The sequence below is a fragment of the Salvelinus namaycush genome, chromosome 22 (assembly GCF_016432855.1).
Source record: "Salvelinus namaycush isolate Seneca chromosome 22, SaNama_1.0, whole genome shotgun sequence".
NCBI lineage: Eukaryota > Metazoa > Chordata > Actinopteri > Salmoniformes > Salmonidae > Salvelinus > Salvelinus namaycush.
In genome coordinates this window covers 27,585,722-27,604,507 of record NC_052328.1, presented here as the reverse complement: position 1 = coordinate 27,604,507, position 18,786 = coordinate 27,585,722, and the positions used below count along the sequence as shown (strand labels likewise).

At 45.6% G+C, this 18,786-nt stretch overlaps 1 protein-coding gene across 1 annotated transcript in view; it reads left to right on the top strand.

Annotated features, from left to right (window-relative positions):
* Nucleotides 1-18,786, top strand: part of anapc1 (anaphase promoting complex subunit 1) — a 53,880-nt gene that overhangs the window by 9,195 nt on the left and 25,899 nt on the right. The window contains 13 exon segments of the mRNA XM_038960782.1: nt 1,637-1,775; nt 5,868-5,944; nt 7,331-7,402; nt 10,673-10,737; nt 11,773-11,907; nt 13,117-13,191; nt 13,730-13,764; nt 13,987-14,060; nt 14,170-14,346; nt 14,445-14,638; nt 14,842-14,993; nt 16,617-16,708; nt 16,710-16,856. Coding sequence (XP_038816710.1) covers nt 14,867-14,993; nt 16,617-16,708; nt 16,710-16,856 — 366 coding nt within the window. The 5' untranslated portion in view covers nt 1,637-1,775; nt 5,868-5,944; nt 7,331-7,402; ... (6 more) ...; nt 14,445-14,638; nt 14,842-14,866.

The window sequence follows — 18,786 nt, the reverse complement described above, 5'->3', positions numbered from 1 at the left end:
CCAGGTGTCTTCAGTTCTGTTCCTGGAGCGCCACAGAGTGCAGGCCTTCAAGTCAAATACCCAAATAGGATATTAAAATGATATAAATAGGATGCCTGCTGTCCCACAGGGTCATACAGTTTTAGTCAAACATTCATGCTCAAAAGCTTATGTCTCATTTACAACAACCACACCATTGACCATAACTAGCCACCCTTCTGCTGTCTTCTGACCCATGTCTGTAGCTGGTTCCACTCCCCTGGCATGGCTCAACACTCCTTGGCAATGGTGCAGTTTAACATGTGGTACCACTCATGTCCCCCAGAGGGCACAGCTTCCTGCCCTCGCCCAACAGCACTGCCAACGAGTCTGCTTGTCCCAGAGATGAAGCCCATGGTGCCTGATCTATGCATTGAGCAGCTGTGGAGTGAGACGGCCTCCTCCCACAGGCCAGTGTCCGACATTCACCTCTGCACAACTGGCTACAGTGGTGTCATGGATCCTGCTCTGTGGCCTAGTTGGCTGACCCACTCTGTTAGATGTTACTGTAGACAGGTTTATATTGCTTTTGTCTAATAAACCTGGGTCAATGTCGCATTTATTTTTATTGTGACATGTTTAATGCTAACTGCAGATATAAGCGATATTTTCGAAAGATCTACCATTTTTATCCATTCAATGGGTGGATTTTTCTTTTGTAAAACTTTCCATATTGCGACAAATGATGGAAACTGTGTTTTCCGATTTTAAATGATAATTGACAAATCATTTTGAAGTTATGCGCGCCACGTGATGTCATGGCCCCAGATGCATTTGCAAATTTTAAAAAACTCTGTAAATATTATATATATATTTTTAGGGCTGGGTCACAATGTTCAGCTGTTTTTATAGACAAAAGATAGTTAAATGGAAACACACCGCAGTAGTCAATTTTCCTATTTTTTTTCTGTGCAAACTATAAATGTCAACAAACAATCTCTGGACAAGTTAATGGAAATATAGCTTTTGTTTACGATATGTTTTTAAATGCAGGAAATATTTGTATTAGGTGTGATAAATAATTAGAACGTCCTGAACATATTGCAAAATTGTAATGCCATTTCCATGGAAACCATTGTAGGGCATACTGTGAAATCTGTGGGAGAATTCAATTAAATAGATCTTTATTGTCCCTGTAGGGCAGTTCTTGTGCTGCATAAAAATACATGTACATACACACAGCAAATACCCATTGACATCGGGAAGATTTAAAAGCATTGAAAAAGAGCCATAGATGTATAAAATATCTGGCTTCTACAGTAAATATCTGGCTTCTACAGTAAATGTCTGGCTTCTACAGTAAATAATCTGGTTTGTACAGTAAATATCTGGCTTCTACAGTAAATATCTGGTTGCTATACAGTTATGGTCTGTGAGAGGGGTTAACAACACTCTGCTTCTGCAGGGAGCTGAGCTGCCAGGCCTCCAAGGTGTTCAGCTTTCTGTGTCCTGTAGCTTTCTGTGTCCTGTAGATTTCTGTGTCCTGAATTGCTCTAGAATGTAGAGCTGAAATGGATTAGTTCCCCCAACTTGGCACTAATCTTCTTGATTGTGTCTATACGTCCTGGGTAGCTGATTTAAGTGTTCTGTTTGTCCCTCCTCCCTTTCTGTTGGCCAGGTGGCAGTGCTCTCTCCTGTATCAGAGCTGAGGGGCTCTACCAAGCACCACGGGCCCTCCTGTCTGGGTGACTACATCTTCCAAGTCTGTACCCTACATCCACGCCCTCGGAGACCCCTTCAGCAGCAGTGTCACCCTGGTGTGTGTGTGTATTGATATGTATGAAAGGGGGAGGGTATAATGAGTGTGTGGGTCTGGCTTGTTGGGAGGTGAGTACATGGACCTCAAGGGGTAAATGTTTCTTGAATGGACGCTAATTAATACATTTTTCTGTATTGTAACATAGAAAAGCTCCGCCTGTGTATAGAACAGAACTGAGCACCAGAGGCATGCTGGTATGTTTACTGGGTCCAATAAGGTCACAGCTCTCTGGGTCCACATTGTTACCTGCAAGGGGTAGTTTTGTCAAGACCGGTAAAGACATGCCATTCAGCCAAGGGACCTTCTCTCCCAGACCTGTCAGTCATTTCCATGCCCTTCTGAGCAAACCACTTTTAACAGATGTTTTTGAAAAGATTTGTAAATGTCAAAGTCCAATTGAGTAGGTTATAAAACATGTCATATTGATTAGATATTTATCTCCTGATATCTTAATGTATGTAAAATTATTCAGCAATATGTAACATTCAAGAGCGTTGAATGACATGTAGATCTCAAATGATCCATATCTCTGTCTGTTAGTTTTTTGTAGGAGCTAAGCAATGGCACAATGCTGAGGAGAACTAGCCCTGAAATTGCTACCTCAGGGCTGGGTAAGGTTAACACGACAATGTGCAAAACCAATGTGTGTGGCGAGATTGGGCATTGGATTCGATGTCACACAGAGTCATCCAGCGTTGATGGCCTGAAAATTGGGTTTAAGTGCTCCCAACCTCCTGCTGTCACATTGACGTAAACCTAAGGGGACCCCACCATTCCTCACTCGTACCTACACACTCACTTTCCCCTAAACTCAGAACCCCTAATTTTTGTGTTCTACTCTGTTATTTAGCCCCCTCTCCCCAAATGTCTATTGGCATCCCTACCCCACACAGTCGAATATCTCCTGGCTCGCCACATGACACACACACACACACACCAAGCATACACACACACACCAAGCATACACACCAAGCATAGACGCATACACCAAGCATACTCACACACCCACACACCAAGCATACTCACACACACACACACACACACACACACACACACACACACACACCAAGCATACTCACATACACACACACACACGCATGCACGCACACACACACAGCATACACACGCATGCACACACACACACACACAAAGCATACACACACACACCCACACAAAAACAAAGCATACCCAACCACACAAAAACAAGGCATACACACACACACACACACACACACACACACACACACACACACACACACACACACACACACACACACACACACACACACACACACACAAAGCATACAGACAGACACACACACACAAAGCATACAGACAGACACACACACACAAAGCATACACACACAAAGCATATACACACAAAAAGCATACACACACACACACACAAAGCATACACAAACAAGCGTAAACAAACAAACACAAGTATACACACACACACACAAAGCGCATACACACACAAAGCGCATACACGCATACAAGCATACACACACCCGCACGCATACACTCACGCGCACACACAAAGCGCATACACACTCGCGCACACGCAACACACAAAGCAAGCACGCACACACACAAACAATACATACGCACACACACACAGCATACACACACAAAGCATACACACACACACGCACGCACACAAAAGCATGCACGCACACACACGCAAGAAAGCACACACACACAAAGCATACACACACGCACGCACATATAAAAGCATACAAGCACACACACTACATACACACACACACACACCTGCACGCATACACTCATGCGCACGCACACACAAAGCAAACACACATAAAAGCATACACACACACACACAAAAAGCACACCAACACACAAAGCATACGCACGCACGCCCACACAAAGCACATGCATAAACACACACACACAAAAAGCACACCAAAGCATACGCACGCACGCACGCCCACACAAAGCACATGCATAAACACACACACAAAGCATAAACACGCACACAAAGCTCACGCACTCACACAAAACATGCATGCACACGCGCACTCAAAGCATACACCCAAAGCATACATGCACACACGCACGAACACAAAGCATACACTCAAAGCACACACAAATCACGCATGCACCCACAAATCACGCATGTGCACGCACACACAGAGCATACACGCACAAAGCATGCACACGCACACACAAAGCACACACACACACAAAGCATGCACACACACTCCACTCTCTGGATAAGGCATTACGAGGACATCACCACAGCAGCTACTCCACGCCAGGCAGTTCTGGGTGCTGTTTGTTATTGTGGCATTTCCATGCCTTAATTTAGCCTAAAACTTGTGATTGGTCCCTGGAGCGTGGATTATCCAGCTCAGTTGGGGGGACAAGGGATGCCCTGGAACATGATGTTGATGAGGTTGGAAAGGAGGTATTGGGGTATAGATGATGGAGAGATGATTCTGCTCTTTTTCTATCCTTGTTTTCAGTGGCACAATGACTAGTGCTGGTATATAATGGAAGTCAGTGTTCAGGTATGTTATTGCTATAACGTAAGACCATTTCTGTCAGTCGGTGGTTATATTAACCTTGGTTCCTTCCTGGTTGATGTCTTTACTCCATCTGGTAATGGGGTTAAATACACTAAAAGGGTGACAAAAAGGGTATCTAAGGATGGGTCTTTTTTTTTTTTTGTAATTTACTTTGTGTCTATGACGACCTATACTGAAACACTGACTGATTCACACACTTTTCCGGTGGTGACTTCTGAGCCTCTGTTGATGCAGCGTTATCCACCAGAACATGCATGCACTTGTAAAACATGCTATGGGTCATCTTTCTACCCAGCTGTATTCAAGCTTAATAGCGTATCATTTTACACTGTAATTGAGGAAATGGAGCACTCGGGGTGTACTGGTATTTGCCTTTCAACTCTAATTGACTTTTTGTGTGTTTTTGTAAGGTATTTGGCTTCGTTTAGATGTGAACCTCCTAGTCTTTGATCCTCTCATCTTTAGTGTTGTGAAGCCATTACCAATTACCGCATAGTGTTGTTCATTAGTGCCTATTTGATCCCAATGCCGGGACTTCTCAGTCTAATGAAATGGCATTTCTCCTTCTCTGTCTTGACCTTTTGGAGTTTGATGTCCAATTAAAGATTACAGTGGAGTTAATTACCTGTCTGATAGGGTGAACCTGGGGGACGGCACGGACACTAATCACTGTGGGGTCTGGAGCCTTCGATTCCTATGTGTGTGAATTCACTGTGGGGTCTGGAGCCCTCGAATCTAACAGTATGTGTGCGAATTCTGTAAGAAGTTGGCAACACTTCTTACAACACATATTCAATAATGCTCGAATCCTATTTTGAGATTCTCATGCTTAACTGCGCAGACTTTCGTGTCATTTGATGTCAATGGAACTTCAATTACGCACAATAAATATATATATATTATTTCAATCACTCCGCTGTTGAAAATAGATAAATAACACAATTATACAAATCAGCGTGTGATAGATACAAATGTACATTTACTGTGTTATAACCCTTTTGATGCCATTGTGCACCGTCTTCCATATGCTTCCTCATCCCCCTGGTGTTCTTAGGGACAAATTGCCTCCAGGCGGTGCGCTTCATCCTGCCTAAGGACATGGCCATGAAGTTGCTGGTGAAGTGGTACAACATCTACAATGACCCCGGGGGCCCCTAGCGCACACCTGGAGTGTAACCTTTTTGTCACCTGCTTCATGATTCTCATGGGCTACAACACGGAGCGGCTGGGCTGGAAATGCAACGTCAGTCGCAACAGTGCTGAAATTCACAGGAGAGGGAGTGACACAACGTAGACAGTGAAGGGCCTGTTAGGAGGATAGTCTTACTGAATGTACAGTATATACCCAAGTACATAGAAGGGCCTCAATCTAGGTCACACCAATGTCACCAAAGCCCGGCGCATCTCTGAACTAGATACATAGCTGATGCCACAGATGGTATGTTGCCAAGGCAACACAGGAAAGCCCTATGCTGTTAATCACATGGTTAATGGGTCTGTAGCCCCACCATGCTCTTGACCTTTGTGTTCTCCCTCCACAGCGCCATTTTGAAGTGCCCCTCTCCAGTGGTTGCACCAAAGAAGGCCCGGACGTCCGACACGGGGTCGAAGGAGATAGGTATGGGTTACCAGAAAGCTGAAGAAGATACGCACATCCAGATACTTTTCGCAGGTGCTGGAGTTGTAGGTAGGCCATGCTGTACATGGAAGTCGTTAATGCCACCAGTTCCTGTGACTTTCAAGCTCTGAATCCAGACAGACTAAAAGAAGGTAGCGATGAGGTCAACTTCTGGGTGAATTTGTTTTTCTGTAATGCGAAACAGGATTACAGAAATAGGTTGAGTTCATATACACAGGTAACTGCCAAAATAAAGGAAACACGTGAGTAAGTGAGGGCTACAAGGTATATTGAAAGCAGGTGCTTTCACACAGGTGTGATTCCTGAGGTAATTAAGCAATTAACATCCCATCATGCTTAGGGTCATGTATAAAATGCCCAGTTGCCCATTATTTTAGCTACCATGGCTAGACGAGATCTGTGACTTTGAAAGAGAGGTCTCAAAGGAGCCTAGGGGGTTTGATTTTTTGTTTATTTTATTTAACCTTTATTTAAAGTGTGTGTGTCTGTCAGTCACCATATCTCAACTCAATTGAACACTTATGGGAGATTCTGGAGTGGTGCCACCATCAACAAAACACTAAATTATGAATTTCCTTGTGGAAGAATGATGTTGCATCCGTCCAATAGTTCCAGACACATGTAGAATCTATGCCAAGGTGCATTGAACCTGTTCTGGGGCCTCCTGGGGGCCCAATGCCCTATTAAGACACTTTATGTTGGTGTTTCCTTTATTTTGGCAGTTTACTGTAGTTCACTACTTTGCTTAATATTTTATTTGAAATTCTGTTCCAAGTGCAGTAAATCATTTATTGATGTATGCATTATTTTTTTTAAAGCTAATGACGTAGTGAAGATGACTAAGGTTGATAAATAACCTGTAGTGCTTCTTTTTTTTAAAATCCGTTTGTCCTGTGCATTATTAATTCATGTGGAATGTGAGTGGCGTTAAGAAAGCCATGGGCTGAAGTGAAGTAACGCTGTACTGTAGCATGGAATCCTGGCAGGGGTCATGGCCCAAGGTCGGGAGTGCGCAGTTGAGATCGGGAGGAGTCGTGTAGAGTTCACTCTCTGGCTGAGAGCTGTTACTTAATAAGAAAGGAAGTGCATGTGGAGGTCATCAGGAAATGGTTGATTCAGACCAGGCCAAAATATTGGTCCTTCACCTTTTGTGAGTTTTTGGGTGTGTGTGTGTGTGTGTGTAATATAATACACCAGGACTGGGACTACAGTGCTCAGACTACCAAAGACAGATGGTGTTCGGCGATGTGTGTGTAGTGCTGTGAGTCTAAAGTCTACCGAAACCTCTGGTTGTGAACAGTCTTTCTCTTCCACCCCTGCCCTGCATCTGGACCCCTTTGCCCCGCTCTTCCCCCCACATCCCAGCCCTGTATGTGCTGAAGATGGACGAGGAGCGGAGGGGCGATCACTGCTGGGCCTCCTGCAACAGCTGGCCAGGTACTGGATGTTCTGTGTCTTCACAATCCGAAACCCAGAAATCATGTTTAATTGCATCAGATGTTCGATTAGGTTCTGGGGGGGAGATGTAAACTCAGCAAAAAAAGAAATGTCCCTTTTTCAGGATCCTGTCTTTCAAAGATAATTCGTAAAAATCCAAATAACTTCACAGATCTTCATTGTAAAGTGTTTAAACACTGTTTCCCATGCTTGTTCAATGAACCATAAACAATTAATGAACATGTCCCTGTGGAACGGTCGTTAAGACACTAACAGATTACAGACTGTAGGCAATTAAGGTCCCAGTTATGAAAACTTAGGACACTAAAGAGGCCTTTCTACTGACTCTGAAAAACACCAAAAGAAAGATGCCCAGGGTCCCTGCTCATCTGCGTGAACGTGCCTCAGGCATGCTGCAAGGAGGCATGCAGATGTGGCCAGGGAAATAAATTGCAATGTCCGTACTGTGAGACGCCTAAGACAGCGCTGCAGGGAGACAAGACAGACAGCTAATTGTCCTCGCAGTGGCAGACCATGTGTAACAACACCTGCACAGGATCGGTACATCCGAACATCACACTTGCTGGACTTGTACAGGATGGCAACAACAACTGCCCGAGTTACTCCAGGAACGCACAATCCCTCCATCAGTGCTCAGACTGTCCGCAATAGGCTGAGAAAGGCTGGACTGAGGGCTTGTAGGCCTGTTGTAAGGCAGATCCTCACCAGACATCACCGGCAACAACGTCGCCTATGGGCACAAACCCACCGTCGCTGGACCAGACAGGACTGACAAAAAATGCTTTTCACTGACGAGTCGCGGATATGTCTCACCAGGGGTGATGGTCGGATTCACGTTTATCGTTGAAGGAATGAGCGTTACACCGAGGCCTGTACTCTGGAGCGGGATCGATTTGGAGGTGGAGGGTCTGTCATGGTCTGGGGCGGTGTGTCATAGCATCATCGGACTGAGCTTGTTGTCATTGCAGGCAATCTTAACTCTGTGCGTTACAGGAAAGACATCCTCCTCCCTCATGTGGTACCCTTCCTGCAGGCTCATCCTGACATGACCGTCCAGCATGACAACGCTACCAGCCATACTGCTCGTTCTGTGCGTGATTTCCTGTAAGACAGGAATGTCAGTGTTCTGCCATGGCCAATGAAGACCCCAGATCTCAATCCCATTGAGCACGTCTGGGACCTGTTGGATCGGAGGGTGTGAGGCTAGGGCCATTCCCCCCAGAAACTTGCAAGTGCCTTGGTGGAAGAGTGGGGTAACATCTCACAGCAAGAACTGGCAAAACTGGTGCAGTCCACGAGGAGAAGATGCACTGCAGTACTTAATGCAGCTGGTGGCCACACCAGATACTGACTGTTACTTTTGATTTTGACCCCCCCTTTGTTCAGGGACACATTATTCCATTTCTGTTAGTCACATGTCTGTGGAACTTGTTCAGTTTATGTCTCAGTTGTTGAATCTTGTTATGTTCATACAAATATTTACGTTTGCTGAAAATAGACGCAGTTAACAGTGAGAGGATGTTTCTTTTTTTGATGAGTTTATGTGAAAAGTTACTAACCAGTCTAGTGAAGTCTCCCCCCCCTTAAACAAAACTCGGTCAATGCATGTGTGCTTCTCCTTCTGGAATTCGAAAGATGCGAACACCAGCGAAATTGTGATTTGTCCAAATGATCATCGTCAAAAAAATCAGTTCTCCGGGACAAAGTTCCTTGTTCGTCATCGCATCCCACAGTCTGTTGACACCATAATACCATCCCATTGTGACGTGCGTCTGTCCACGAGTGATAAACTCTCGAATGACCTTTTGAATGGCTGACGCAAACTGAAGCAGGTCACAGGTACATCTGTTTAATAAAGCTTTTAAATTCAAAACAAACACAACAATTTCATGAAGCTGTTAAACATTTAAATGAAAAAAGTATGCCTGATGAATCACTGCTCAATGAAACAAAATGAATATGGTCTCGTAAAACGTTTATATTAACAGGATTAGAAAATGGCATTAAAAGGTTTCAAGTATGTCAAGTGGCCTCGTCAGCAGTCCCACTGACATCAAAAGAAGGGCTGAAGTGGTAGAATCAACTGGCACTTGAATTGCTTAGCTGTTATTTGGGCCTTGTTTAGTGTCCTGGTCATCTAGTGTTACCAGGCTGGTCGACACAACAGTTAGTGCTTCAGCCGATATAGTACCACAGTATGAGTCATTATACCCATAACAGGGAAATAGTTCCAATCCTTTTTCCACCATTCATTTTCCCATAGGGGATTTTAGAAACACTTAAAATAAGGGCTGTGTTTCGTGTAGGCTTACCCTGGTGTGACGTTTTGATAACCATGTAAATCCCTCTAGGACAAGGTGACTTTTATCAATATATTCACCTGCATTTACCCCCCCAAAACGAAACGCTAATTAGCTGCTAATGTGGCTATCATAAAGAGCTACAAATGCCATGATGATTATGGACGAGACTGCGTAATTGAGGCAAAGGTTGGAATCTCTGGATTAACTAATATTAGCAAAATGTCGTAATCGATACGTTTGCTAAATTTCTTTTAAATGGACAATTCTGTGAACTGTCTTGTGCAAGTTTTAAATTGACACAACCTGTTGGTAAAGGTGTCAACTAGAGATGACATGCAGGAGCTTGCAGGGATTTGTAAAGAGATTTACATGGTTATCAAAACATCACGCCAAGGTAAGCCTACACAAAACACAGCCCTTATTTTAAGTGTTTCCAAAATCCTCTAGGAAAAACGAATGGTGGAAAAAAGATTGGAACCATTTCCCTGTTTGACCGCTAGGTTTTATGGGTATTATGACACCTCCACTGTGGGGCTCTATTCCTTATTTTTTTCATTGTCATTGCTATACATACTGTATAAAGAGTTACAGTAGCTAAACTAAAGCAGAAACCAATCTGGCAACCTGGCTAGGCCTGTATGGCAATGATGTCACTACAGCTAACCCAGCCTTCCAAACTTGATAACTGCCTGGTACTCAGCACTCTATTGTCCCTCTAATCACTCTGACATCAATGCAAATGTTTTAGAAAAATCAAATCAAACACTTCATGAGAGCCCATGAACTGATGTTTATCGATATTCCTATAGGCTATGCAATTGCATGAGAAAGAGATTTAATGGCTTCTCTAAAAAAGAGGATCCCATCAGCTTTCTATAGGCTAGGCCTACTATGTTTATTTCTCAACTTTTCCTAATTTTAAGCACATTGCTTCTCTTTACAACAGGAGTATAGCCTACCTGGCTGGTATGAAAATGAACCACCGGAGAAGCTTCTCCATTCGCTATTTAAGTGAGTAGATGACCTGTCTTCCCCATGCCCCTGTTCCGAGACAGGTGCATGATAAATGTCCATTCTTAATCAAAACTAATTTAACACCTGTATTATTTAGTATATGTAAAGACAACATTAAATTAAGAATAGTCTGATGGGTGACAATACTATCACTTGTAAATAATGCCCAACGTGTGCAGTAAGGCAAGAAACAACTTTTTTCAAATCCTGATTAGAGTTGCATCATGCAGCCTTAGAATGTATTAAAAATCAAAACATAGAACAACTAAAGTTGCATTAATAACTCTAAATGAAGCATATAGGAGTACCTGTTTCTCTGTTAACCGCTTAACACAGAATAGCTGCATGTGCGTACTTCCTTGGAAATCGTTTGGAGCAAATATCCTTTTTATTTTATTCAGCTATTTTCAATTGTATTCTTCATACTATAAAATAATTTTAAAAAGCCATGGAATATTAAGCAAATTTTGTCTTCTAAATGAACTAGTGTAGCCCACAGCCATATGGCAAATTTTCTTTATCATGTTTCTTTAGACCTGTCTAAAATAATGGATTTATTGTGATTGTGTATGCTACATTAAATGGATATATTGGACTTTTAAAAATGTAGCTGTTCCAAAGGTCTGCGTCAGTGGCTTGTAGGCTGTGTGGGAGCCAGGAGATGCTAAATGTGTTTATGTTAATAAACGGTCAGTTGCTGGGTTGCTATGTTGTTGAGCTGGCTGTGTAGGTGGTTCATGATGAGGATTGAGCTGCTCGGGTATCAAGTGTTGATTAAATTACTCTTATGCCACGCTGCTAATTACTGTATTGTTTATTAATGGGGATCTGCAGCTGAAGAAGTGTATCGATCTGTACTTTTGCTCTCCCTGATGGACACTGAAAAAAACGTATTGCTCTTAGTGATTTTGAAAGGATGGTTTGACTCCCGAGTGATAAGGACAGATGTCTGTTGTCATGGTCAGTCTGTAGTCGCAGAGCCTGTTGTGACCACTTGAATGACTGTCTCTGTGGCCCCTCCCTCTACTGCAGCCCAGATGCTGCATCCGTGCTTCCTGAGAGCGGAGCCTCCGTGTGTTCAGCTGGCTCAGCAGCTGTCTGAAGGGTGAGGAGGTAGCACCTACCTGCCCGGCATCTGTGAGAGGACCAAACTACTGGTGCTGGTTGGTATGCTATCATCATCGTTGTTTATTCTCATACACTGTGTCCATCTTTGCCTCATGATGACAAGGGAAGGAAATATACGGAGCCATATATATCGCTCTGGAAATGTGTAGAATACACTTTTTTCCCCCCAAGACATAATGCATGTGGGAGTTTAGAGTTGTCTTGCAATATCAACATCTCCAGTAGGGGGTGCCACTGACAACTGAAAACCCTGCAAGGGAATTAACGTTTACATTAGGGATCATCAACTATATTCAGCCATGGTACAATTTATTTAATTTTTTTCTTGAGCGGATGGTCAGGGGGACAAAACATAAATACTAATCATTTGTAGTATGCAAATTGACCTTGCTTACGTTTGTATACGATCACATATTATGCGTGGGAAAACGTTTTAACAGATTTTCAAAATTTAAAATCACTTGGAGCTGATTTGCTGCTGTTTAAAGAAATATATATATATATATACATTCTTATTGCTGCCAGTTGGGGAATCCTGATTTACGTTGTCCTTGGTGTGAGGAAAGTAGACATCACCTTTTGGCTTGGTTAGCTACAGCACAGCTAGAGGACCTCACAATCTGACTGACATGGTACATAAATAGTGTTTTGACAATAAGACATTTCTGGATATTTTGAGTGACCAACGTCAAATCATCCTCCCTGGCTTGGTTGGCAGTCCCTAGCCCCAGTGGAGCCAATGGTAGGTCAGGCTCTAATAGGATCTCCTTGTTAAAAGGGGTCATCAAGCAATGACACGCATGCTCTGTTTAAATGTCAAATGGCTATGATATAATACTTCATGCTAGGGAGAGAGGGAAACATTTGTCTTGTGTGTAAAGACAGAGGGATGTATGTGTGAGTAAGACTGTGCACGTGTGAAAGCGCACGGTTGTATTTGTGTGTGTGTACTCCACTATAATTAAGCCCTGGTCGGATGGAGGGCTGAATCAGGTGGGTGGGGTGGAGGAGACTGTGCTGATGACCAGGCCTTGTGCGTCTCCTCCCATCAGGCTAAATGAGGTGACTCATGTCACTGCTGAGAGACTGACAGCCTGTCATGCAATTACAGAATCTATTTACCCCATCACTGTCTCTCTGTCTCTCGCTTTCTCTCTCTCTCACTCCCCATCTCTCGGTCTGTGTCTCAACAGACCAGACCAGACGCTGACGTTTGTTTCTGTCTTCCTCTGCCTCTTTCTCTCCCAGCTACGCCCTGTACATGATTGGAAATGGCAATGCCACTTCAGTTGATGTTTCGAAGTATCTAGCCAAGCTCTCCAGGTGGGTTTCTGTGTGTGCCGGATTAATGAACAATGTGCCCCCAAAATGACGAACAACCATCCCTGTGACATGCCTTACACATTGCCCACATGCCTCCAACATGCATGTCACTGAAGAGGTTGAAAGGCATTTGTACCATGTCTCCATCCTCGAGTTCATTTGGCCGTTGTTATGATGTATTTAGCATCATATGACACAAAATGCATCATACGATGATGATTTCTCTATTTTGAAAGTTATATTTCTTAAACTTGATTGCTGACAAGCAAAACATTTTGGGACTATATCAACAATGGACTAATGAAACAAATACCAAAAGATCATTTTTGGGTGGAACTTTCCTTTAATTAAGTCTCCAAATACATCATTTTTGGCATTTTGGAAAGAAGTATGCATTCTGGTGATGATTGTGAGGCTGAAAGGCCTCTTGGCTTCTTTTGTCATTCCCCTGTTTTCTCTGATGACCCATTTCACACTTCCTGTTCTGTGACAACTGACCTACAGCCCTCACGTAGCATCTTTCATCTCGCTCTCACAGGCCAGAAGAAAACTAATTGCAGCAGCTTTGAGGAGGTAAAAACTTACCTGCAACACATTTAGCCTGAATCAGTTCCTTCTTCGACTATTGATTCCCTATAAAGCCTCAAGAAGGGTTCACTCGCTTTATGTCCCACTAGTAATAGTAACAACTACGAACTAGACTCTTGTCCCAAGGATTTAACCATGCTTTTCCAAATTAAGACTTAATTTTCACTGTCAACTCTACACATTTGCAATCCCTGTTTTCTTTTCCAGACATAGCAGTATGAAGCCTGACGCTCCAAATGAAAGTTTGGCTGAAAAGCTTGTTGTTTGGGTAACATCAGCAGGTAAGACTCTACATTAGGCCTAGAAACATCTCCACAGCCTGTCTAATGTTGCTATGTTATAGAGACTTTGCTAGTGTGAGACTCAGTTACATTTATGTTATGTGTTTAGGTTTCACATTGAAAGACCTGGAATCCATGCTCTTTGGTGTGGCTCTGCCCATCAGATGCCATCTACCAGTGTCGAGAGCAACCCTGCTCTGACTGGTCAGAGGTTGTCTGCCTGTTGATTGGTCGAAAGGACCTCATCAAGAAAGCACACAGAGTTACCGTGGCCAAAGGCAAAGCTGTATGTGTGAGTTTGGGGGGTTATTGGATAGTTTGGGCTTCATCCTTTACAACCTTGTGGATTTGGAGTTGATGTTTGTGTGTGTGTGTGTGTTTTAGTGTGTGTGTGTGGTCCGGGGCTGATGCTGGAGGCTCCAGCCACCACAGAGGCAGAGGATAAGGAGGTTGATATGAGTGATCTGAACCAGGACGTGATTGGTCTCATCTGGGGCCAGGAGCTTCATATCCAGGAGGCCAGACATCTCCTCCAGAGCTCCCGACCAGTCAGGCTCAGCGAGGTCCACCTGGCCGAGGTCAGCGACATTGTTCAAGTGATGGCAGCCATCCTAGATTACCTCATTCAGAAGCAGACTGGCCCAGGTTATAGACTATATCCATGAATAATCTGATTAGTTTCAAGCATGTACTGTAGGTTTGCTCTGTAGTTAGCATTTGGTCTGTAGTTGTGCTGACTTGTTCTGATGCTCCTCCTTCCCTCTGCGTTCTCTCTGGGCAGACTGCTGCAGCTGTGCCAGCGTTCCATGGCTCTGCCAGTGGGCAGAGGCCTGTTGACTCTCTTCTCCTACCACCCTGTGTCAACAGAGCCCCTACCTGTGCCTAAACTCAACCTTACTGGTACTGCATCCCTCAGGCCTTTCTCATACCTGTGTACGTTTCTGTCTGAGAGGAGGTGTCTATGTAGGGTGTCCAATCAAAAATGCCTATTTTGACCAATGAGTAAAAGAATATGTTAATTGTGTAGATAATCCTCTATAAAAACCAATGGTCCAAACATCATGTCTCTATCATAATCTGTTCAAAAGGTTTTGGAGTTTATAACCTTGTAGGATGGCCAAAATTAGGGTGACTAAATCAATGAATTATTTTCATATTTTAGTATATGCTTTTCATAGGAATTCGAACTTCCTCTTCTTTTACAAAGATTTCTCACAAGAACGAGCGCATCTCTGTGAAATGTGAACGGAGCACTGTTCTACCAAGTTTTTTATTTATTTTTTATTTATTTATTTATTTTATTTTATCCCCTTTTCTCCCCAATTTTTCGTGGTATCCAATCGCTAGTAATTACTATCTTGTCTTATCGCTACAACTCCCGTACGGGCTCGGGAGAGACGAAGGTCGAAAGCCATGCGTCCTCCGAAGCACAACCCAACCAAGCCGCACTGCTTCTTAACACAGCGCGCCTCCAACCCGGAAGCCAGCCGCACCAATGTGTCGGAGGAAACACCGTGCACCCGCCCCCCTCGGTTAGCGCGCACTGCGCCTGGCCCGCCACAGGAGTCGCTGGAGCGCGATGAGACAAGGATATCCCTACTGGCCAAACCCTCCCTAACCCGGACGACGCTAAGCCAATTGTGCGTCGCCCCACGGACCTCCCGGTCGCGGCCGGCTGCGACAGAGCCTGGGCGTGAACCCAGAGACTCTGGTGGCGCAGCTAGCACTGCGATGCAGTGCTCTAGACCACTGCGCCACCCTGGAGGCCCGCCAAGTTTTTTAAAATGTATTTTCAAAGTATTTTTAAATTTCATTCAGCTCGTGTCATGCTAATTTATCATTTTGTGACCCCCGGAAACAACTTTATAGAAGACCCACCACTACATGTAAAATCCTCAAGTCACTGCAAGAAGGCGACACCGCTCTGTCAACAGAGCTCGCTGCTTATTATCGGATTTATTAGCTTACGGAATCTAACTTTTTGGATATAATGTTAATTACAAGCCAGAGAAAGACCCCACTGAACGATTAAGAACATGAATAAAATCATATTTGTCTTGGTAAAATGTATTTTATAACATAAGGAAGTGAAATTTCATCACCAAAGCTTGTTTTCACCCCCTCCGGGCGGAGTGGGTGGACGCCTAGTCTGTGTCTTCAAACACGTTAACAGAACTAGTTATGACAAAGCATCAAGTACAGGAGTATGTTGTTTTTCCTTTGAAGGTCTTTGAAGATCTGAGTAAAAAGGCTTTACTCCGTCTATATAAGGTCCATGTCTGGGTGCGTTTTGAACATCAGCCCACAAGAAAGCTCACAAAAGGCTCACTTCAGTAAGTCTGGAGCCATAATTATAGCTGCTTAAGTGTTTTAAGGCAAGGCAAATAATGCAATGTGTGTGATCACTCTGCCGAGCAGAAATGTATTTAGAGCCCAGCAGGCCATGTTTACATTGGTCTTTGGTGCCAATGTGATTGTGGTCTGAATGTAAGTCGAGAATGCATGCGTGTAGGATTGATTACAATCTGATATGGAATGCTGTGTTTCTGGTGGTAGATCTGAACAGCGGGAACATTGACCTTCCTCCCAACATGACTAGCTGGTCCAGCTTTCACAACGGGTTGGCTGCAGGCCTGAAGATCGCCCCGGGCCTCCCAGGTGGACTCTGCCTGCATTGCCTACAACATGCCCAAGAGCCCTGATCAGGCTAACGAGTACACAGGCTTCATGTCTCTGGGCCTCAACGGACACCTCAGCAAGCTGGCCACACTCAACATACATGACTTCTTCACCGAGGTGAGTGTGCGTGCAAACACACACGCACAGACACACACGCGCAGAGACACACGGACACGCGCACAGACACACGCGCACAGACACACGCGCGCAGTCAGTCAGTCGCAGTCAGTCAGTCGCAGTCAGTCAGTCGCAGTCAGTCAGTCGCAGTCAGTCAGTCGCAGTCAGTCAGTCAGTCAGTCGCAGTCAGTCAGTCAGTCGCAGTCAGTCAGTCAGTCGCACGCAGTCAGTCAGTCGCACGCAGTCAGTCAGTCGCACGCAGTCAGTCAGTCGCACGCAGTCAGTCAGTCGCACGCAGTCAGTCAGTCGCACGCAGTCAGTCAGTCGCACGCAGTCAGTCGCACGCAGTCAGTCGCACGCAGTCAGTCGCACGCAGTCAGTCGCACGCAGTCAGTCGCACGCAGTCAGTCAGTCAGTCGCACGCAGTCAGTCAGTCAGTCGCACGCAGTCAGTCAGTCAGTCGCACGCAGTCAGTCAGTCAGTCGCACGCAGTCAGTCAGTCAGTCGCACGCAGTCAGTCAGTCAGTCGCACGCAGTCAGTCAGTCAGTCGCACGCAGTCAGTCAGTCAGTCGCACGCAGTCAGTCAGTCAGTCGCACGCAGTCAGTCAGTCAGTCAGTCGCACGCAGTCAGTCAGTCAGTCAGTCGCACGCAGTCAGTCAGTCGCACGCAGTCAGTCAGTCAGTCAGTCGCACGCAGTCAGTCAGTCAGTCGCACGCAGTCAGTCAGTCAGTCAGTCGCACGCAGTCAGTCAGTCAGTCAGTCGCACGCAGTCAGTCAGTCAGTCAGTCGCACGCAGTCAGTCAGTCAGTCAGTCGCACGCAGTCAGTCAGTCAGTCGCACGCAGTCAGTCAGTCAGTCGCACGCAGTCAGTCAGTCAGTCGCACGCAGTCAGTCAGTCAGTCGCACGCAGTCAGTCAGTCAGTCGCACGCAGTCAGTCAGTCAGTCGCACGCAGTCAGTCAGTCAGTCGCACGCAGTCAGTCAGTCAGTCGCACGCAGTCAGTCAGTCAGTCGCACGCAGTCAGTCAGTCAGTCGCACGCAGTCAGTCAGTCAGTCAGTCGCATGCAGTCAGTCAGTCGCATGCAGTCAGTCAGTCAGTCAATCGCACGCAGTCAGTCAGTCAGTCAATCGCACGCAGTCAGTCAGTCGCACGCACGCAGTCAGTCAGTCAGTCAGTCGCACGCAGTCAGTCAGTCAGTCAGTCGCACGCAGTCAGTCGCACGCAGTCAGTCGCACGCAGTCAGTCGCACGCAGTCAGTCGCACGCAGTCAGTCGCACGCAGTCAGTCGCACGCAGTCAGTCGCACGCAGTCAGTCGCACGCAGTCAGTCGCACGCAGTCAGTCGCACGCAGTCAGTCGCACGCAGTCAGTCGCACGCAGTCAGTCGCACGCAGTCAGTCGCACGCAGTCAGTCGCACGCAGTCAGTCGCACGCAGTCAGTCGCACGCAGTCAGTCGCACGCAGTCAGTCGCACGCAGTCAGTCGCACGCAGTCAGTCGCACGCAGTCAGTCGCACGCAGTCAGTCGCACGCAGTCAGTCGCACGCAGTCAGTCAGTCAGTCAGTCAGTCAGTCAGTCAGTCGCACGCAGTCAGTCAGTCAGTCGCACGCAGTCAGTCAGTCAGTCGCAGGCACGCAGTCAGTCAGTCAGTCGCAGGCACGCAGTCAGTCAGTCAGTCGCAGGCACGCAGTCAGTCAGTCAGTCGCAGGCACGCAGTCAGTCAGTCAGTCAGTCGCAGGCACGCAGTCAGTCAGTCAGTCAGTCAGTCGCAGGCACGCAGTCAGTCAGTCAGTCAGTCAGTCGCAGGCACGCAGTCAGTCAGTCAGTCAGTCAGTCGCAGGCACGCAGTCAGTCAGTCAGTCAGTCAGTCGCAGGCACGCAGTCAGTCAGTCAGTCGCAGGCACGCAGTCAGTCAGTCAGTCAGTCAG